General features: G+C 47.4%; 1 protein-coding gene across 1 annotated transcript in view; it reads right to left on the bottom strand.

Annotated features, from left to right (window-relative positions):
• The window catches only part of LOC130027969 (guanine nucleotide-binding protein G(q) subunit alpha), a 278643-nt gene that overhangs the window by 62183 nt on the left and 193479 nt on the right, over positions 1-22981 (bottom strand). Inside the window, exon 3 of the mRNA XM_056118723.1 lies at positions 6146-6300. Coding sequence (XP_055974698.1) covers positions 6146-6300 — 155 coding nt within the window. The remainder of the gene's footprint in view (positions 1-6145; positions 6301-22981) is intronic.

The following is a 22981-nucleotide window of genomic DNA, read 5'->3' as shown; positions in this document are numbered from 1 at the left end:
AAAGGCAGTTTACTGTAAAATAATTAAAGGATTCCAAAGAATCAAAGAATCTCGAGGTTGCAGATCAATGCCTTGTCTGCAGTAAATGAGGCTTCCGTTGTTGAAGAGGCAGAATACCTATGGCTCTAACGTTCCAACCCCGTCTGACTCTCAAGTTGGCCTCCCAAACCTGTGGCAGGTTTATGCTTCTTTCATTATCTTCACACAAGCAGCACAGTTGGGATGGGATAGACATGAGTCAAAGCCAAAGGCTGTGGCGTTCAAGTTTGATTCATCAGTCAGGCACTATTTTACAAGGTTATCACTTCAACAAGGATTTGGTCCGGTATGAAGTAGTTGTGCTAAAAATCTTGTCACTGTCACTGTCACTGTCACTCCCGTTGTTCATCGATTTGCTCGAGTTGGCCCGGTAACGTCTCCATTGTGACACTTGTTATTGTGTTTGGCATATCAAATACATCACGGGTAGCTTGCCAGGCTTTTGCCGTGAGGGTGAGATACTCTCGGTAGCTTGCCGGGATCTCCGAGAGGGGTGGAGGAATTGATCCCGGGTCGGTAGGGTCGGCCATGCGCAAGGCAAACGCCCTCCCTGCTGTGCTATCGTGCCAGCCTGGCTAAAAATCTTAAAATTCCATTTGTGTGGCCAGATAGATAGTGGAGGGCTTAGCGTGCTTGTCTTGCATGTGGAAGACCCTGGTTTGATCCCTGGGCTCCATATGATCCTCCAAGCCCCACCAAAAATGACCCCTGAGCACAGAGCCAGGGGCATCCAGGAACACCACTGGGTGTGGCCCCCAAATCAACTTAAATGCTCTTTGCATTTTAAATTCAACATTCAAATTTCCTGTGTGTCTTAAAAATCAAAAATCAAGTTATAAGTCAACTCCAAAGCCGATTCATGTCTAAGTCAATTTATTCATGTACTTTGGGTTTCTGGGCTCAGAGACACATGAAACTTCGAAGGTTTCTGCTCAATTAACTCCATGGAGGACTTCAGTAAAACAAGACGTGGGGCTGTTTGGTCTCTTGCTGTGAACATGGATACGGCAGCCTTTCTCCCAAGGCTGGTGGGAATTCTCTTTTCTTGCCACATGCCATCCTGACGGAGAGCTGTTGTCTGGATAATGTCAGAGTTTTGGTACCGTAGGCAGTGAACTCATTTGACCTGATGTCTCATTATATTAGCAGGTGGTGAACCCGAGAAAACAAGGAGAGTAAACCTACGACCATCTGTTTACTGTGCACTTTCTCTAAACATAGTCAAGCCTCTCAGACTTTTCTACCTGGGTTCGAGGCTGGCACCCCATATGGCCCGTGAGCCCACCGAGAGTGATCCTAAGGACAGAGTCAGTAGTTAAGCCCTACGCCCTGCTGGGTGTGGCCCCCAAACAAAACCAAGGAAACAAATAGGTCGGGGTTCTGGGGCTAGAGAAGGTAAAGGCGCTTGCCTTTGCGTGTGGCTAACTGGGTCGCATCCTGGTCCTGCACAGCAGATGGTAACCAGGAGTGAGGAAGAACTGCCAGAGCTCACTCCTGAGCACTGTTAGGTATGGATAAACTGTCTAAACCCGCAAAAAAAAAATTGGTTTCCAGGGAGATCAAGTTTTAATTCTAGTTCAGCTCCGTTCACTACTGTCTGGCCCTGAATAAGCTACACAACGTCTCTGAGAACTGATTTCCTCCTTTGTGTGAGGGAAAGAACAGTCTCCCTTCTCGGGGTGAAGGGTGTGCATGGTAATGGTTGGAAGCGAACACACTGTGAGTGATCAGCCACTCTCAGAACTTCCCAGACCCCACAGCTCTGAAAGCAGTAGGAAAATGTCGGGAAGCTTTCAGCTCTTAAAATTCAGTTTATCTACAAAAGCCAAAAAGACACAGTGCCCACATTTTGCCCAGGGAAATAATGGCACCCGCCCATCGGTGGATCTATGGGGTCATCACTTATACCGGTGAAACAGAAGCAGGAGAGAGGAGAAGAGGATGGAGGAGAGGAGCCTGCAGTCAGCACTCTCTCTCTCTCTCTCTCTCTCTCTCTCTCTCTCTGTGTCTTTCTCTTTCCAAGGCAGACACCAAGTGGCATGATGTGTGACTGGCTCACTTGCTCCCCTCAGTCCTGGCCTTCTGGACCAGGATCTGAGGCAGTGGGGAGGGGTAGTGTGGGGGCAGGAATGGGGGTGTGGAGGAATCCAGCAGATAGACCAACACAATGTGTGCACGATCTATGCACTCAGGGCCCAGGCCAGTTCCAGTGTGAGAGTCCAGGAAACAAGGTGCGCTCTTGATCTATAGCCCAAGAAGAGATGACTGGATACACTATCGTACATCTACACAATGGAATACTATGCAGCCACCAGGACTAGTGAGGTCATGAAATTTGATAATAAATGGACAGACATGGAGAGTATCATGTTGAGTGAAATGAGTCAGAAGAAGAGGGACAGACATACAATGATTGCGCTCATTTGTGGGATACAAAAATAACACAGCTTATAAGACTAATACCCAAGGACAACAGAAACAAGGGCAGGGATGACTGGTCCATGGTTAGAAGCTTGCTCTGAGTGGTTGGAGGGATGGCAGTTTAGAAGAGAGAAGGGACCACTACGAAAATGGTAGCTGGAAATGAGCACTAGCGCACTGAGAGTTGAAAGTAGGGAGAGACAAACATGATAATTTCTAGTGCCTGTATGGCAAACCATAATGGCCAAAGGAAGGAGAGCAAGTGAGAATGAGGGACGGGGAGAGAGGGGGGAGAGGGACAGGGAGGGGAGGGAGGGAGGGCGAGAGAGAGAGAGAGCGTGCCAGAAATGATGCAGGAATGCAGAAAGCTGGCTTCCATCCCAATCCCCTGCATTTGCTCTCAATCTCACGCTCTCATCCCTTACATTTTCCTAGAAGTCAGAAAGGAAAAAGGGTGGCGAACGCATTGCAGACAGAGGAGGGAATTCCGCCAAGTTGCTCTGGGACAGTTAGTCGGGAACTTGAAGTCAGGATGTGCCCTAACATCAACACCTCCTCAGAGATCACAGGGCAAGGCACAGGGGGCCCTGGGGACACGCTGTGAACACAGAGAGTTTCCTGGTCCAAGGATGGGGCTGACATGGGAGAGCACAGGGGCTCCCAGCCGCAGGTCTCCAGGCACAGGAGCAGGCGGCCAGGATGCTCAGTGCTGCCCTACAGTCTGCTGAGACATCCAGGACACAGCATGAAGCTGGTCTCCTGGTGCAGGCTCATATGGATTCTGTTCTGCATTAGCAGAGGCTTCTGGAGAAAGTGAAGAAGATAAAAAAACAAACAGAGGCCAGAGTGAAGGTACAGTGGACAGGGAGGGCACTTGCCTTGCAGGCGGCCGACCCACATTCAACCTTTGGCACCCCAGATGGTCCTCTGAGCTCTGCCAGAAGTAGTCCCTGAGCGCAGAGCCAGGAGTATGCCTTGAGCACTGCCAGATGTACTCCCCCAAACAATAACAACAATAACAATAAATATAAAAGAAAAAGGCCCTCCCGTTGTTCGTCAATTTGCTCGAGCGGGCCCAGTAACGTCTCCACTGGAGACTTTGTTGTTACCGTGTTTGGCATATCGAATACGTCACGGGGAGCTTGCCAGGGCAAGATACTCTCAGTAGCTTGGCCTTTACCTTTATAAAAGAAAAATGACTCCCCTCCCCCCCCAAAAAAAAAGTAGTGGCCTAGTCTCATACAGTTCAGAAAGGGAAACGTCTTTGCTTGTCTACGGTTCCCATAAGTGACAAGAAGCCCCTTTCACTGAAAAGGTCCTGATCTGTCCTGACTAGACGGTCGCTGTAAGTTTAACACCTAGTCAGTTTAATGCGAGAACTGACAGGTCCGTCTGTCCCTGGGAGATGGAGTTTGGTAAAGGTAAAGGTAAAGGCCCTCCCGTTGATCGTCGATTTGCTCGAGCGGGCCCAGTAGCGTCTCCATTGGAGACTTTGTTGTTACTGTGTCTGGCATATCGAATACTCTCGGTAGCTTGCCGGGCTCTCCGAGAGGGGCGGAGGAATTGAACTCGGGAGATGGAGTTTAAGACAATTAAATAGCACCTGCTTTGGAGAAATCAAAAGCACGCCTGCCTAGGTCAGCAATCTTTAAAAGTCCCTAGCTGGAGTTGGAACCATGAAGTGAAGAGTTGGTGGGGAACCGCCATCATTCAGTGACCAAGTAACTACACATGGTCTCGGTGGCACAAGAAAAAATACCACTTTATCCCAGAGCGGGCCAGTAGCCTAATACTGAAAAGAACAGCATTTAAAGCTGTATTCTATTCAGAATACTACACTGGGTCTATGCAGATTTTTCCATGTAAATTCATTCCAAGAGAATCTTGGGTTATGGCAAATCTAAGAGAACGGTGAGCAATTTAAAAATCCCATTCCTGGGGCTAGAGTGATAGTACAGCAGGTAGGGATTTGCCTTGCAGGTGGCTGACCTGCGTTCAATCCCCGACACCCCATATGGTCCTTGGAGCCTGGCAGGAGTGATCTCTGAGCACTGCCAGGTGTGGTCCAAAAAGGGAGAAAGCAAAACACATAGAGAGATAAAGATGAGGGTAGAGGGGCCGGAGCAATAGCACAGCAGTAGGGCGTTTGCCTTGCACGCAGCCAACCTGGATTCGATTCCCAGCACCCCATATGGTCCCCCAGCACCGCCAGGAGTAATTCCTGAGTGCATAAACCAGGAGTAACTCCTGTGCATCGCTGGGTGTGACCCAAAAAGAAAAAAAAAGATGAGGGTAGAGGGGCCAGCCAACTAGGGAAAGGCCAGAGGAGCAGGAACAGGGAAAAAAGGCACAAACCCAACCGTAGCACCGGAGAGAGAGGGAGTATGAAACAGCCAGGGGAACAGAAGGACGGGGGGGCAGCAGCAAAAGACAGACAGCTGGTCAAAGGTTGAGGGGGCAGATTTTGGAACAGACAAGAGCGGAGAGCATCTTTTCAGCTGCAGTCCCAGGGATTTCAAGAGTGGGAGCTCTCGGGAAGGAGGGCAAGGAAGGCAGCCGGCGGAGACGACAAAGGCTGCGAGTTAAGACAGGAGGCGGAAGGTGCGGAAGCAAGAAGCAGAGAAGAAGGGAGAATCCACACTGACATTTCGGGAACCCAGAGACGGGAGAAGGGAGAGGAGGCCGGAATGCGGCAGGAAGGAGGCGACGCAGGAGGCCGGGTCACACTCCAGCCTCAGGATTCCAATTCACGGCAATCTAAGAGACCTGTTGAGATCAACATTTGTGGCCGAGTGCCTGATACTCGGGTCCGAGCAGGACCAACTAGGCTGAAACAGGAGAGTGGAACAATGAGTCCATTGCTCAGCATCAGACGCTCCTCAGCCGGGGGGGTGCCTTTCCTGCTTACCCCCCAGGCCCTGTGCACGGATCAGAAGCTGAATGCTGGGTTACCATCATCAACGACGACAGACATGCAGCTACACCCCAGCTCGGGCGCCTGTTATCTAGAGCCCAGGTTACACGAATCCAACTAGGAGGCAAACCTTCACCTTTTCCTGCTCAATGAGATTTAACCTTGAGAATTAATAGATCTTTCTGGGATGTGCCTCTCTGCCAGCACACGTGATTCTTTTGGGTAGCTCACAGAAGAATCTGGGAATGCGTGCTCAGACTCCGTGTGATTTCCTGCACAGACAGACCCATCTACTTCACGTTGCCACAGAGCACGGTCAGCCTCTGGGTCTCGAAGCTCCCAAGTCTGACATTTTAGGCGCCAGAATCAACCCTGTTTGCAGTTCTCGATGTGGGCAGCTGTTTTCTAGCATGCAGCAAAGGAAAGCAGTTGCACTAAAATATAGCACACACGGTTTGGATCACAATGGTGGATGCACTGAAGAAATCACTAGTTTTCAATTGGGAAGGAAGTTCAATGGGTTGGTGGGTGAAGTGTGAGTTTGAGTTCTCGGTTTGTTTTTACAATAGAAAACAAAGAAACACTCCCCTTCCCCCCTCCCCCCCTCATGACACAGGGTCCCTTATAATATGGTCTGAACCTACAGGGTAGGCCCAGGCTTGGCACCTGTGTCCGAGACCGAGTCGGACAAGACAGACACAGCACAGATGACAGGAGCCTTAGCAACAGCACAGCAGCACAGGGGACAAAGGCCTCCTGATGGATACTCACTATTTGGTAGAATCAGACAACTGATATTCTCGTCTTCTATCATAGCATTCCTGGATCCCCGGGTCATTCCATAAACTCTTTATTGCATCTACATACGGATTCTCAAAAGCAGACACCTTCTCCACATCCACTTCTCGGACTAACTGTGCATGAGCCTGTGAAGAAACAGAGAACAATAAAGTATTGCAGTTTGACTCTTCGGCCCGTCACGGAAAACCACACGCGAGTGAGGTGACACGTTTCCTTCGGAGTCAGATTCTCCAACCAGCTTTATGAAAGTGAAAATCCAGGCCCGCGTCCTTCCCTCTGGGGAACCCTGGAGTGCTCTGAGGGGAAAGAGGGAAACAGGGGTTGGCTCCCCTCAGAACAACGTGGCTCTGAGCCCCATAAAAGAGTATGCTGAGGGAATGCAGACAGGACGTGCAATTCCCACTGCTGTTTAGTTTACTAAAATCAAGTCCCCGATCCCCCCCACCCCCGCCGCTTCCCCCTATATCATGTTCTGGCAAAAGCTCTCACTGACCAACTCCTCGGGATGGTTTCCGGAGTTTAATTTTAATTAAGATATAAAGTGATGAGGAGGAAGAGCAGTTAGTACAAATAATTTGAAAAACAGTAATCACTTATTCCCTCCACCCCAACTTTTAAAATAAAGTATCTGTCAGGGCAGGAGCGATAGTACAGCGTGTAGAGCGTTCGCCCTGCACGTAGCTGACCCGGGTTCGATCCTCGGTATCCCACATGGTCCCCCAAGCACCGCCAGGAGTGATTCCTGAGTGCAGAGCCAGAAGTAACCCCAGAGCATTGCTGGGTGTGACGCAAAAAGGAAAAAGAAAAAGACTTGTATCTGTACTATCAGAATGAGGATCCTAATCAGTATTTTAAAGGAAAAAATGCTTTTTCACACTTCCATCACTCATTTTGAGAATAGAGGTAAAGGGATTAATTTGTTTTTTCTTTTAAGACTGAAGGGGCTGGAGAGATAGTATAAGGGGTAGGGCACTTGCCCTGCATGTAGCAGACCTGGGTCTGAATTCCAGCACATATGGTCTCCCAAACCCTGCCAGAAGTGATCTCTGAGCACAGCCAGGGGTACTGCTTCCCCCGGCCCCCCAAAAACTCAAGAAGACTGAAGTGTAGCTAGTACAGCAGGTAGGGGTGGTCTGCTTTGTATGTAGCCAATCCAGACTCAATCGCAGGCACCTATACTCCCAGAGTTCTGCCAGGACTGATTCCTGGCAGAATCAGGAATAAGACTTGGGTACACCCGGGTGTAGCCCCAGAGCAAATTCAAAACAGAAAATGCTGTATAATCAACCCTCAAAGTAAACCGCATAACTCACTGCCTAAAAATGTGTGTCAGGTACCATAATGTAAAGATACAGGCAAAATATACACACACATAAATATGCAAATCAACATAACCATTAACTGCACGTTTAAGTCAAAGGGATGATTCTTGATTTTGTACAGAAATATCAACGATGAACTAGGGTAGTGAATGGCTACATAATCACAAGATAACCTAATTATTAGTTTCAAGGCTTAAAAAAAAAACAACAGAATTTTGCTTTTTGTTTTCTACTTTGGGGCCACACCCTGCAGTGCTTGAAGCCTTTCTCATTCAGTTTTAGAAGTCGGATGGGGTGGGGTGTTAGCAGGTCATGGACAACAAAGCCAGCTCGCCACAGGCAAAACATGCAGGGTGGGGTGGGAAGGATGGGGGGTGGGAGGGATACTGGGATCCCTGGTGGTGGGAAATGGGCACTGGTGGAGGGATGGGTGTTTGATCATTGTATAATTGAAACCCAAGCACAAAAATTTGTAAGTCTACAACTGTACCTCATGGTGTCTCACTAATAAAAATTAAAAAAAAAACATGCAGGAGAGGGGAGGAGGTGCTGGAGTGATAGCACAGCAGGTAGGGCATTTGCCTTGCACCCGGCCAAACCAGATTCGAGTCCCAGCATCCCTTATGGTCCCCTGAGCACCACCAAGAGTAATAATATCTGGTGCATAAACCAGGAGTAAACCCCATGCATCGCTGGGTGTGACCCAAAAAGCAAAAAAAAAAAAAAAAAAAAAAAAAAACAAAAACAACAACAACAAAAAACTTGCACTGGAGTCCTGCAAGCTACCTTCCTGGCCCCTACTAGGAGAATTTGTTTTGCTTGGCTTTAGTTTGGGGCCACACCTGGTGGAACTCGGCCGCCATTCCCGGCTCAGTGCTGGGTGCTCAGTAGGCTGAGCCTGGGAATCTCGCAGGCAAATGTCTGCCTGGTGCTCAACAGAATCTTAATCGATTTGACCTGTCAGACACTGTCTGGATCATGAATGCAATCTAGACGTACATAAGATGTCAAAAAAGCCCAACAGAGGGCTGGAATAAGAGTACAGTGGGGGGGCGGGGGGGCATCTGCCTTACAGTAGCGGACCCAGGTTCAATTTCCAGCAGCCCCTATAGTCCCTGGAGCACTGCCAGGAAAAATTCTCGAGTGCAGAGCCAAGAGCAACTCCTGAGCACTGCTGTATGTGGCCCCCAAGCAAGCAAACAACAACAAAAAAGACCAAGAGGTCAGAGCTGACTCTAGATGCTGAGAGCCCGTTTTTCACGTGGGAGGCCTGTGTTTCCTGCTCAGCATCTCTGCTGGTAGTTCCAAGAGTATTTCCCAAGCAGTATAGATGTGTCCCCAGAACTCAAACCAAAAAAATGCCCGATCTCCGACACCATAAAAACATCCATTCTCACTAAATCTGCTCGACAGTGATCTCGAGAAACCAAGTATCATGAGCTGGAGACTCCATCCTCTACCCCGGTCTCAAAAACAGGCCCTGAGAGAGGCCACTGGCAGTGAAAGAAATTCTCCTGGAAAACTCTGAGGTGCCTCCCGCCACCTCCTGTCACCACTGGTTAGCCAAAGATGGGTCACACACCAGTGGCCTCTCCTGTGAACCCAAGGGAACTGCAAATACTCCCTCTGATCCCGTCTCAAACTCCATGAATCGGAAATCCTGAGGACGAGGCATAGAGACGAGTTTTTTTTTTAAATTATTATTAGTGAAACACCATGAGGCACAGTTGTAGACTTACAAATTTTTGTGCTTGGGTTTCAGTTATACAATGATCAAACACCCATCCCTTCACCAGTGCCCATTCTCCATCACCAATTATCCCAGTATCCCTCCCACCACCCCCACCCTCATCCCACCCTGCCTCTGTGCAGGGCATTTCCCTTTGTTCTCTCTCTCCTTTTGGGTGCTGTGGTTTACAAAAGAGGCACGGAGTGGCAATCATGTTCGGTCTAGAGTCTACTTTCAGCATACATCTCCCATCCTGGGAGGATCCTCCGAACACCCTTTATTTGGTGCTCCCTTCTCTATCTGAGCTGCCTTTACCCCTAGAGTGTGCGGCTGGCCTCCAAGTCATGGAGTAAACCTCCTGGTACTTATCTCGCTATTCTTGGGTGTTAGTCTCCTATTTTGTTACTTTATCTTCCCCAGATGAATGCAATCTTTCTATGTCTGTCCTTCTCTTTCTGACTCATTTCACTTAGCATGATGCTTTCCATGAAGTACCACGTGTATATAAATTTCATGACTTCATCTTTTCTAACAGCTACATAGTACTCCATTGTGTAGATGTATCAAAGTTTCTTTAACCAGTCATCTGTTCTCGGGCACTCAGGTATTTTCCAGATTCTAGCTATTGTAAAGAGTGCTGCAATGAACAAACAAGTGCAGATGTCACTTCGACTATACTTTTTTGCCTCTCTGAGATATATTCCCAGGAGGGAGCAAGAAATGTGAAGTGGAGCAAGGAAAGCCTCGTTAGCAAATTGTGCTGGCAAAACTGGAAGGCTACATCCAAAAAAATGGGCTCAGAACTCTGCCTAACACTATGTACAAAAGTAAGATCAAAATGGATTAAAGACCTCATCATCAGACTGAAATCCATAAAGTACATTGAAGACAAAGTTGGCAAAACCCTCCATGACATTGAAGCTAATGGTATCTTCAAAGATGTCACGCCACTGCCCAAGCAAGTGAAAGTAGAGATAGACAAATGGGACTATCTTAAACTAAGAAGCTTCTGCACCTCCAAAGAAACAGTGACCAAAATACAAAGACAGTCTACAGAATGGGAAAGGATATTCGCCCAATACACACCTGACAAGGGGTTGATATGAAGGATAGACAAAGTACTAGTTGAACTCCACAAGAAGAAAACATCCAACCCCTCCAAAAAATGTGGCGACGAAATGAATGGAGACCAGTTTTAAGATGTATCCAGAGGACCCCGAGGCTTGCAAAATGCTGAGAGCCACAATGAAGCATAAGATAACGAGTACACGGTGATGTGATGGTGCCTGATTCAGTGCTGTTCAGACAACTGAAAACTGCCAAGGAAAACAGAAGAGGCTCTCTTGGCAAAAACAGTTCCCAAGAGCGGTCACTGCTTTTCTTCAGGAAGCAATGGATCGGCGTGAAACAGGCTGGATACAGGGGCAGAGTGGTGGGGATTCAGGAGAGGGAGAGTACTGGTACTCACTACTGAAGGCAGCTATTAGCCGTTGCTTTTGGAATGTAGGTCCCATTGTGGCCAGGGGTCCCAATTTTTCTGGGGAAGCTAAAGATCTATGCATTTAAACAGACAACTATGAAGCACTCACTGGAGGTGGGCCGGCTCATACCTGTCCACCAAAGCCCCACCAACAGCCCCTCAACCCCCAATCAGCCACAAACAGGCTCACCTCCACTGCTTCACAAACACCTTCGGAGAGACACCAGCCCATGAACAGTTCCAGGTACCGGGCTGAGAACTCTGGTGCTTTTTCCAAAGTCGGGGTGGGAAACCTCCCCCTAGCCTCCCATAGTCCCTGAAGCCCCAACAGCCACGCCCACCTCCCAGGTGCTGCCATGTCAACTTTTTGGTCTCTGGACCGTGTGTCCACGTAAGTGGCCGCACGATACCTCCTAAAGCCACATACAGCTTGGTAAATTCTTAGACAAGGACTCACCCCTGTGATCAGAGATAACAATGCTCACATCAATTGATTTTCCAGATCTACTGATTTTCTTATTGCAACTCTTATCTAAACAATTTAAATTACAGAACCGAAAAAAAATTATAAAATATTTAAAAAGGCTGAAATGTGTACAGTAGATACAAACAAAAAAGAGATCTACACATTTAGATGAAATATCTCTAATTTTCAATGCTGGCCACTCTATAGAAATAAAGCAAATGCCTATCTCATAAATATAAATAAAAAAAAATTAAAGCTAGACTGGGGGGCAGTTGCTTTTGCTATTTGCTCCAAAACATTCTCCTCCATTCACTTCCTTAACAAAGTTGACCAAACACACTGCACAAAATCTAGAACACCGTGGCCAGTCACTGCTCAGAGGATTTCCCAGCATTTGCCCAACCACTATATTCTCCACGGGAAAGGGAACTGTGGGCTTTCCCTGAACTGGCCAAAGGCACTAGAGACACAGATCAGAACACGGAGTGAATCTCCCAAGTGAATCTGGCGATCTCTGTTGCATTGGCCAAACTGTTTGGAAGTTCTCCCCCTGTTTTCCAGAAAAGTGAGTTTTTGCCAGAGAAAAGAGTTTTGACATGCCAGACACTTCTCACTAGCATGACTAAATGTTTACTGGATCACAATGAGATGCGACGTAATGCAGCAATCAGAAAATTAGACACAGTTCCTGTGGGGGTAAAGTAGTGAGGGCGGGTCCACGGGCCACAGCCAAAGAAAGCACGGGATTCTGTGCAACAGGAGAAGTAGCTAGAGAAAACATCAGTATTGCCTTCTTACACTGCCTTCATGATTGAAGGCACCGAAATAGAATATTCTCAGCAGTTCAGGGTTTTAACTTTCTACCACATGCCCGTTCCTCTAAGATGACGCTAACTTCTTTTTATCTTTTTTGTTTTGGGGGCTACACCTGACAGTGCTCAAGGGCTTACTTCTGGCTCTGTGCTCGGACATCATTTCTGGCAATGTTCTGGGGACCATATGGGGTACCAGGGATTGAACCCAGATTGGCTAAGTGCAATAAGATGAGGCTAATTTCTACTGCCCCAGGTAACTGTAGCACTGTCCTCCCGTTGTTCACTGATTTGCTCGAGTGGGCACCAGTAACGTCTCCATTGTGAGCTTGTTGTTACTGTTTTTGGCATATCGAATACGCCACAGGGAGCTTGCCAGGCTCTGCCATGTGGGCGAGATACTCTTGGTAGCTTGCTGGGTTCTTCAAGATGGACGGATGATTTGAACCCAGGTTGGCCGTGTGCAAGGCAAACGCCCTACCTGCTGTGCTATTGCTCCAGTTAACTAGTTCCTATAATTTCCTATCACCCTTTCCGTTTCTTCTTTGGGCTTTATTTTATGCCGGGGCTATATACTACACTACCTCTAAAAGGCAGTAGCTTCTCTTTTTACTCCTTTTTCAAAGGAATGAGATCTTTACATTTTTTTAAAGTCTGGAATGTTCATATATGGCTTGATGGTGATAGTTTTGACCTCGCTCATCCCTTCTCCAGGCTGTAGGGGTAGAGATGACTAATTTCTTCAAAACTGAGCACAGAGCAGACAATAAATATCTTGTCTGAACTGCAGTGAAAATCTTCTCTCTGCTGCTAAGCCTGACAGTTTCTTGAGGAAATCTCCCTGTGCACTTCCTACTTTCAGCACAAAACCATTCTAAACACAGATCCTCCACGATGTCCTCAGTGTCTTGATTACAGACAACTCGACCATGTTGTGAAGGGCCGGGCAGAGTTCTGGTCAACTGGCAGATCAATGAGTATTTGTTAGATGAAGGATGCAAGCAGGGAGGGAAGAGTGAAAACCCAGTCTGGACATCAGTACACTGAACTGGCACCCTGGCTTGACACCAAATACTGAGTATTTAGCCATAATACTTTGGAGAAGCTAATATACCTACTTATTTGTCTACTTCCTTGGTTTGCTGAGCACACCCGGCAGTGCGCCCAGGTCTTACTTCTAGCTCTGCACTCAGAGCTAACCCCTGGCAGGGCTCAGGGGACCATATGTGGTGCCAGGGACTGAACCAGGGCCACCTGCATACAAGAGAAGCACCTTAACCCTGTTACTACCTCTTCAGTCCCTGGTTTACTAACTCTTTCGATTTTGTTGTCCTTATCCATAAAATGGTATTAATGGACCAGATCATCTCAGATTTCATTTAACCATAAATGCTATGGCTACACAGACAGCACACCAAAGGCATAAAACCCTTCCTCCAGGAACACAGTTGCTCGTGGCCTCTAACCCTTGACAGTTGAATTCCATCCTTGCTGTTTGGGAAAATGTTATTTAAATATAATCATTCATCATTTGCATTAATGGAAGAGCTTTCTCCTGAGTCCCCCTATGTTATTTAAAAGGATTCGAGAGAGACTTACAAAACATACAACCTTATTTTAAACCATATACATGTATCCAAAGGAAGGCCAATCCTCTCCATTTTTTTTTCTACCAAAACATCCTGTATGTGGAAAGAATATTTTTGTTTTAGAGTAAGAAGATAAATTAGGCACTGTTCAACTTGTCCAAATAGGAACCATAAATAGTGGCAAAAATCACACACAATTACATGAAATTAAACAATTACTGAGGAAAGTGGTATGATGAAAAGGGAAGTCATTTCAAATAGCAGTACAGATAACAAGTCAATGACAATGGACAGCCCTTCTGGCTTCCACACTGCACAGAGAAGCAAAACAGGGATTAACTACATATGCAAAAAAACATTTGATTTCTTTCTCAGTTCTGGATGGCGGACTGGACAGCAATATTCACTAGAGAATGGGGCTTTCAGCAGTGTTGGTAAGTCCCAAAGGGAACATGAGGATGATGGAGACATCAGGAGAACACTGGGAAGGGGATGAATTCTACACAGAGCCACTAGCCACGTCCCCAAGCTGATGGCAAGTGAGCCGGGTGCATCTCAGAGAGGCCGCCAACATGCACCCAGCTGCTTCAGCAAAGGCAGGACCTGAGTCTCACCACCTGTCCACGAGAGGCCAACACTTCAGAGGGAATTTAAAAAAAAACACTTCGGTCACTCTGGAAGGATTCTTCAAACAGGGTTGCTTCTGGCTGGCAGGCCACACACACCTATTCCTAAACTTGGAAGCAGAAAGCCCAATGGTGACTCCACACCTGCAAGGAGAGCTTCCACAGGACTGTCCAGTCAGCTTAAGTCACAGCTGCCCCCAAACACAGAGCAGTCACCTCTGCTGGCCACTCCCGCCCTCCCAGAGGCTCATGCCTACTTCCATGTTAGCATCAGATTTTCTAAATCAAAAATTACAGTTTCCTTGGGGGCCGGAGCGACAGTACAGCGGGGAGGGTGTTTGCCCTGCATGTGGCCAACCTGGGTTCGATCTCCGGCATCCCATATGGTCCCCCGAGCACTGCCAGGAGTAATTCCTGAGTGCAGAGCCAGGAGGAACCCCTGAGCATCACTGGATGTGACCCCAAAATTGCAGGTTCCTAAGTAAGTTGGGGTGGGGGCACGGGGAGACTCCCAGGCCACTGTGGCTTTGTTTTCTTATGGAGAGTCAGATGAGGAGCCCTGGTGTGGGCAAGGCTGCTGTGCTGCATTATAGCCACGGAGTCCTCTTCATTTGTTTCTGCTTGGGGCAAGGGGAAGGGAGGAGAGGAGAGAGAGGAGGGGGGGAGCATACCCAGGGGGTCACTTGAAGAACTCAAAGTCAGGAGCACACATATACACCTTTATAGGCAAAGCCATATAAAACTGCTAATTATTCACAGAACCAAAGCAATCCGATAGCTAGGATATAGCCTTGTATAGAGCCCACATGGGTTCGATCCCCAGCACCCCACGTTGGTTCCGCAAGCCCTGCCAGGAGTAAGCCCTGAGCACAGCTGGGTCCGCCCCTTCTGAGACGAACGATTCAAAATAAAAGGAAAAGAGCACAGAAAACAGAAGCCATGGTGCACAAATCTACTAGCTTCTGTGCCTTGAATATAGCACGCAAGGAAGGTCTCACTGCTCAAATGGGAAGGATGTTCTGGAGGTCATCCTGGGCACTGGATCTGAGCCCTCAAATGTGCAAATGCCTCTTGGAGGAACAGTTGCTAAGACAACGTGGACAGGAACTGGCATTTCCCAGACCCCTAAGCCTCCTCTGACCGTGCCCGCCCGACTGGCCACTCTTCCTGGGGTGGCCCCACACAGCCGGGCCTGGCTCCGGAGGAGGATTCCTGAGTGTGTGGCAGGAGCAGCACAGTCACACTAAGCTGCGGCTGGCTGTGTGCCCACAGCAAGTGACTCACTCCCACGGAACAGCCTCTCCACGCTCACGACTCAGTGCGGGGCCCGGTAACATCCCGAGCGGCTGCAGGACACCGCCCTCGCAAGTGCTCAAGGAAGGCGGCGCGTCGTGTGTGTGTGTGTGTGTGTGTGTGTGTGTGTGTGTGTGTGTGTGTGAGATCTGTGGGTGCGCGGGGCTGCTGGAATCCCCTGGCTGGCCATTCTTGTGCTTTGTCCACCCCGGCACCGGGAGGAGCCAACCTGCCCAGTGAATTAACGGGCAGCAAAGATGCACGGGGAGAAGGGCTGGCGAGCACCCACGGGTCAGTCTCACACTCTCCTGCTCATCCCCTGTCTGCAGGCAGGCGCTCAGCCCTCCCGCTCTGCCGTGTCCCTGCCCCTAACCCGCGGGAGTGTGGTTAGGAAAGTGAGAGGAGCGTGTGGGTCAGAAGGAAAGGTGGACTAGAGGGCGACGGAACCTTCTGGTACCTCAAAATGACCTCGGTGTTAATCTGAAAAATGTTTATCTGAAAAACAGAGGACATATTATTAAATAGAATGTTCCAGATAACAAAGTACTAGACTGAAAATTTTTGACACTGACACACTTTCGGTTTTAAAAAATTAATCAGTCCGTGATGAAATCTGTTCTTCTGTGGTTGATTTATTTATTTATTTATTTATTTATTTTTTGGGTCACACCTGGCAATGCACAGGGGTTACTCCTGGCTCATGCACTCAGGAATTACTCCTGGCGGTGCTCGGGGGACCATATGGGATGCTGGGAATCGAACTTGGGTTGGCCGTGTGCAAGGCAAACACCCTACCCATTGTGCTATCACTCTAGCCCCGGTTTATTTATTTATTTATTTATTTATTTTTTAAAATAGGGGCCTTATCCTGTGGTTAAGAGGGCCTGGGCTACTCCCAGGGATGCTCAGCAGTGTACCCTCACCGGCCCAAGCACGGACTTTTGGTGCTTGGGGGCCAGTGCTGATGCTGGCAGGGACTGCAGTGCCCGCGGGCTGGACTCAGGGACGCCTGTGCCAGACACGAGTTCTACTGTCAGAGCCATACTGAGCTTTTGGGGTGTGGGGCTGCGCAGAGGCCACACCCAGAAGTGCTCAGGGGTCACTCCTGGCGGGGCTCGGGAGACTAGATGTACCTGGGGCTTGAACTTGGGTCAGCTGTGTGCCAGTGCTCCATCCGCTGTACTCTCTCTGGCCCGATGCTTATTTTTACCCTCCATTTAGGTGTTTGTCCATGCAATCAAGGACAATAAAAATCAGACCACTGCTAGAATTCTCTCGCTTGATGTATTCATATCTACATAGATGCTCAGACTATCATCTGGGGCTTCCTTCCCAGAGAAAGAAATAGCTGTCATGGCTTATCTTTCTTCGGAGAAGTTCCATCTGGCCCAACCTCTGCCCTGTCCACAGGCCCACGCACTGACCCCAGAGCATTCTCTGCTGGCCCATCACTGTTCCAGGTGACGCTGATCTCCTGGCTGAGACCTCCAGGGCCTTGGTGAAACCAGAAATCGACTCTCTCCCTTCCACCTGGGCCCTTCAGCTACTTGCCCAGTCCCTGCAGACCCACAGCCAGGCCCCCGGCCCTCTGCTTGCTCACTTCCCTGGCCTCTATTCACACCTCACACCCAGAATTCCACTCACCACTGCTGCTTGTACTTGGTACACAACCACTGATCCATGACAGTGCTTCTCACTGCACACACTCTCAGCTCCTGTCTCCAGGCGAGAACTAGCAGGAAAGGGACAGAGCAACACCCAGTCTAAATCCTCAGAGACGCCGGCGGGGGTGAACTAGAGATTCACTCTCAGAGTGCAGCAGAAACATGTGGAAGCTTTGTAAGAAGAACTCATGGAACTCAAACGAGTGGAGGCTAACAGGTACCACCCAGCGCCAGCCCTCTCAGACAGTAGCTACAGACACCAGGATGAAGACGCTTACTGGCTCAAAGAGACCATGGGACTGTTCATAAAACACAGGGAAGTATAAGAGAAGAAATGAGAAAATGACAGTCAGAAGTAACAGAACTGAAGAATTTGGTTGGTGAAATTAAGAAAACTCGATAGAAGACCCCAGCAGCTGAGGAAAAAAAAACAGTGAGCTCCAAGATGAGATGCAGGAAGCTTCTAGGAAACATCAGAAGATGGAGGAAACCTGAAAGAAATTACCAGAACACCAGAGAACTGTGTATGAGATGAGTTCAAAAGGAACAGTATCAGGACTCTGAGGAATAGGAAGGTGGACTCGCTTAAAAAAAAAAAAAACCAACAACCAGGGCTCTATACAGTGGGTTAGCATGTGCCAACCAGGTTCGATTCCTAGAACTCCATGGTCCCAAGAGCCCACCAGAACTGACCCTGCAGGGTGTGGTCCCAAAGCAAAACAAAACTAACAAAAACAACAACAAAAATCACTAATCAAACAAAATGCATTTAACAAAAAAAATTTTTCAGAGCTGATGAGCTTGTGTACTCAGATAAAGAGGCCCAAAGGTTCCCAGGAAAAACAGACAATAAAAACAAACAAACAAACAAACAAAAAAACCTGGGACAAACTAATCGGAATGAAAGAAGCCAAAGATTGAGACAGAACATGAAAGAAGCAAGATGAAAGAAGAAACTCGGGGCTGGCGTGATAGCACAGTGGGTAGGGCATTTGCCTTGCACGCGGCCGACCCAGGTTCGATTCCCAGCATCCCATATGGTTCCCTGAGCACCGCCAGGAGTAACTCCTTAGAGCAGAGCCAGGAGTAACCCCTGTGCATCGCCGGGTGTGACCCAAAAAGCAAAAATAAATAAATAAATAAATAAATAAATAAAAAAGAAACTCATCTAGAGGAATTCCCACCAGATTCATATCAGACCTATCAAATCAGACTCTACAAGCCAGAAGAGAACAGTGGAACAGAGCAAAACAAAACAAAACACCATACTAAAATATTACTCTATCCAACTAGATCATCATCATCATCATCATCATTATCATTCAGGTCTAAAGGATTAATACAAAACTTTATGGATATAAGATAGCTTAGGAAGTTCACCGCCCATGATATCAGATTTTTGAGAAGTATTAAAGGAGTATTTTTGAAAGACATAGGCTTTTTGGGTCACACCCTGGCGATGCTCAGGGGTTGCTCCTGGTTCTGCACTAGGAATTACTCTTGGGGGAGGCATACCTGGCAATGCTCTAAGGTTACTTCTGGTACTGCATTCAGGAATCACTCTTAGCATTGCTCAGGGGACCATATTGGATATTGGGGATTGAACCTGGGTTGGCAGTATGCAAAAGTATTATCTCTCTGGCCCCCCAAATAATAGTTTCTTTCAAAAAATTTAGGCGAAGTCACAGTGGCAATAAAGACATTAAAACAGGAACTCTTCTGCAGATATGCATATTTAAGAAAATCCAGAGTAATTAGATATGCCAGGTTTGGAACCGGCACTTTCAAAGATTATTTGAGAAACTTCAGCCACTTGGGTGTTTATCTGAAAACTGGGTCCTAAAGTTAAAGTCTGTTAAATATGGAAAACAATACTCATGAAAAGTCCAACAGATGCCTGCGCCTTCTTAACCTCGTGGTTAAGATGCCATGAGCGGAGAGAGGGCGAGTATCACACGCGACTCCCAGTCTTATTTCACCACGGCTGCTTTCTCCCTCAGACCAGTCCACAGAGTCGCTGGTCTCACGCACCACATCTGGAAAAATACTGACCCTAGAGCGAGAAATCCAGCAACCACTGGGGAGTGAGTTTCACAAACAAACCAACTGGCTGGACTGAGTCTCTCCCACCCTGGCACCACAGATGAATAATGCACATCATCTTCATTCTTGAGATCCCATTTGCCTGTGGCTCATTTCCTGAGATTACATCTTAGGAAACAAACAAACAAACATAATCATCTTTGCCATTTGCCATGTCTGTGCTCCTACAATCTTATTAACCAGGAATATACTGCTGCTGGTTTTGGCTTTTGTTTTGTCTGACGACAGGAAAAATGGAGAAAGAAGAGAGAAGGTTCTCCTGTTCAACTCGGTTTGACTTTCAAAGCCCCAAACTTTGCTCCTTCATGAAGAGGCCCAGATGCTCCAAGGAGATTCTACACCGGGGGAGAGAATCTTTCTGGGATAGTTAGTATGATTCATGACCAAGAGAGGCTCAGAAACTGCTCAAGAGAACTGAGAACTCACGACTCTGGGCCTCACGATCTTTTTTCAAGTTATTTAGTTTCTAGAGTAACTTGAACAAGGATTCCCCTATTAGCTCTGAGAACCAGAAACTGTTCCAACACAAAAATAAAAAAAAGGAGCGAGAGTAATGGTAACTACTTGACCTGTGAAACAAAGTAAAGGATTATGAATCTGAGTGGAAGAAGGGGAAGGAAAAGAGAATCCACATGCCACTAGGCATTTTGTAAGTCACATAATTTTGGGGGTGGAGTGGCTCCGAGGTCAGGAGACGTGGGTTGGGGGGCAGTGGTAGAGGAGATCTTCTGGTCATTACCAGTCAATTAGGCTCAAGGCAAGGGCCCAAGAACACAGTGTTTCTGGACCCTGCAGTGATGAGAAGCACCAGGCTTCCCCAGAAACGCTCGGGGCTCTATGATCGCACCTAGCATAGCTCAGTGGACCCTGCAGTGATAGGGGTCAAAGAGAGAATGATCACATGTGAGGCAAGTGTCTTATCCCATGTACTTTATCTTTCTGGTCCAATACCTTACCTCCCCCCCCCCCCCACCGAATTCGGAAGATATTCAGAAGATTACAGATAAGAATCAAATACCAGATGTTCTCACTCATCTGCATATGGTGAGAGACCAAACCAGAAAACAGACAGCACTGAGCAACTGCAAACCCTTGGCCCTGGATTACAAAACTTCCAGGGAAGCATGGTGGGGGATGGAGATCTGGATGAGGTGACACTAACAGTGGAGGAAGGGGGTGGTGCTTGGGTGAGTGGGGTGTGGTGACTTAGCCAGCGAGACTCAGCACTAGTGTAATGATGTGGCCCGAACTGTCCTCATAATACATTCATAGGTATAGAAACTAAAATACAATCTTTTCTTGCCTTGACGTAGCTCACCTGGGTTCAATCCCCGGCACCCCAGATGGCCCCCCTGAGCCCATCAGGTGGAGCCAGGATTAAGTACTGAGCATAGCCAAGTATGGTCCCCAAGCCCCAAAAAATCTCTCTAGAGGCTGAAATAACTAATAAATTCAGAACAAATTAAATTACACAGGGGTATTCTCAATCATCTTTTTGAATGCAAATATGTTAAGTATATAATCTTTCACAAATACTTTTAGGCCATGAAACATGATTGGTAGATTACCACATAATTTATATGTAATTAAGACTTATGTGAGCCATAGTGGAGTAGCAAGCACATTACTTTTTGATACGTTTTGTTTTTATTTTCACTTTTACTTTGGGGTCACACCTGACTTTGGTCAGGGCTTTCTCCTGGCTCTATACTCAGTGGTCATTCCTAGGGTCCGTGTCTGGGGGGACAGAACAGGGGTCTACTACATGCAAGGCAAGCGCACATCCTTGGACTATTCTCTCAGGCCGTTGAAAACTCTGTTTATTTTATTGAATCAACGTGAGATACAGTTACAAAGTTTTCCTGTTTGAATTTCAGTTATACAATGATCGAACACCCATCCCTCCACCAGTGCACATTCTCCACCACCAATGTCTGCAGTATCCACCCCCACCCCCACCCCACCCCTCCTCCTGTCTCTATAGTGGACGACTTTCCCCATACTCTCTCTACTTTGGGGTATTATGGTTTGCAATACAGATACTGAAAGGCTGTCACGTTTGGTCCTTTATCTACTTTCAGCACACATCCTGAACGATCCCTTCAACCATTACTGACTTAGTGATCCCTTCTCTATTCCAGCTGCCTTCTTTCTAGCTCATGAGGCAGGCTACCAACTATGTAGCAATATTCCTGGCCCTCGTCTCTACTGTCCTTGGGTGCCAGTCTCATACTACGTTATTGTTTATTCCACAAGTGAGTGCAGTCCTTCTATATCTGTCCCTCTCTTTCTGACTCATTTCACTTAGCATGATACTCTCCATGACTATTTCATGACTTCATCTGAAAATCCTTTTTAATAAATGTTTTTCAGTGGCACCAGGTTCCAACAAGAAACGGTTCAATGGAATTGCCACAAAAATATTTTTTATTCTCAACCATTTTTTTTTGTAAAGTAAGATATCACAAATCACAAATCATCCTGTTATTCGTCGATTGCCTCGAGCAGGCCCCAGTAACGTCTCCTTCATCCTAGCCCTGAGATTATATTCAAGGCTCTTTAGGAGAATGAGACCCATCATTGTTACTGGTATTTGGCATATTGGGTACGCCACGGGGAGTTTGCCAGACTCTGCCGTGTGGGCAGGCTACATTCATTTATTTATTTAGAAAGATGTGAAGGAAAAGGGAAAAGTGTGTACTCAAGAGAAAGCACAGGTTTCTCCAGAGTGAAAACAGACCCGCAAAGAAACAAACGGGCAAAATCACTTACACAGTAATGAGGATAATGACAGCTGATATCATTTATGTAGAATGAACTTCTACAAGCTTCAACTTAATCCCATGAATTAAGGTGGGCGGTGGGGTAGGAAGCAAAACCAACTATTTGCAAGTACCCTTACGTGGTTAACATAAGAAGTGGTAGTACTTTGTTGTTGCTGGGGTTTTGTGTTTTATTTTTTGTACACGCATGAGAAAATTTATAACTAAAATGAGCTACCATATAACTTGGAAGAAAAGTTGCCTGATCTACATGAAAAGTCATCGTTCCAAAGTGACATAAAAATGCAGCTGCCCGTGCCAACGGGTCAGCTTGGCGCACCATCCTCCGCACATAAATGCCAACTCTTAATGAGATACGAATGGCTCTTCAGGAGAACTGTGTGATTTGGTTTTTGTGTGGCTGCTGCTCTCACTATGGCTACAACGGTGGAAATGCTGGATGCGAAAGAGTGACAAGTAATGAATGACCTCCTTGGGCTACAACAGCTCTCCGGCAATTTCCTGTTGGCCCTGGCCCCCTGTCCCAAAGGTTGGGGGTCTGAGTGGCCCCCTGAGAACGAGAATCTCCAAGCCTGGGTTGGCTCCTTGTTTGGCTCATAACCACCAGGAGAAGGTGGGGCTGCATCACACCCTGCTTTTACCATCCCCGAGATGGAGGATGGGCTGACCCTGGATACCGTGTTCAGAATTCACTCCACACTAGCAATCGAAGGTCACACACCTTCTGCATCGGGGGAGGGCTGGGAAGAGTCGGAACATCCTCCAGGCCCAGCTGAGGGTTACAGTGAGAAATCTGTTCCACTGCTCCAGCAACTTCTCGAAGGACAGAGTGACAGCCTGTCAGCTCCATCCTGGTTTGTTTTACTGCAGCTATGAATAAGGATGTTTGATCAGAAAGCAAGATTTGACAAGTGCTAAACTGGGATGCTAGGACAAACG

Source organism: Sorex fumeus, unplaced genomic scaffold, assembly GCF_029834395.1.
Source record: "Sorex fumeus unplaced genomic scaffold, SorFum_2.1 ptg000038l, whole genome shotgun sequence".
Taxonomy (NCBI): domain Eukaryota; kingdom Metazoa; phylum Chordata; class Mammalia; order Eulipotyphla; family Soricidae; genus Sorex; species Sorex fumeus.
The sequence above is the reverse complement of the archived record's forward strand: the minus strand, read 5'-3'. Positions and strand labels throughout refer to the sequence as shown.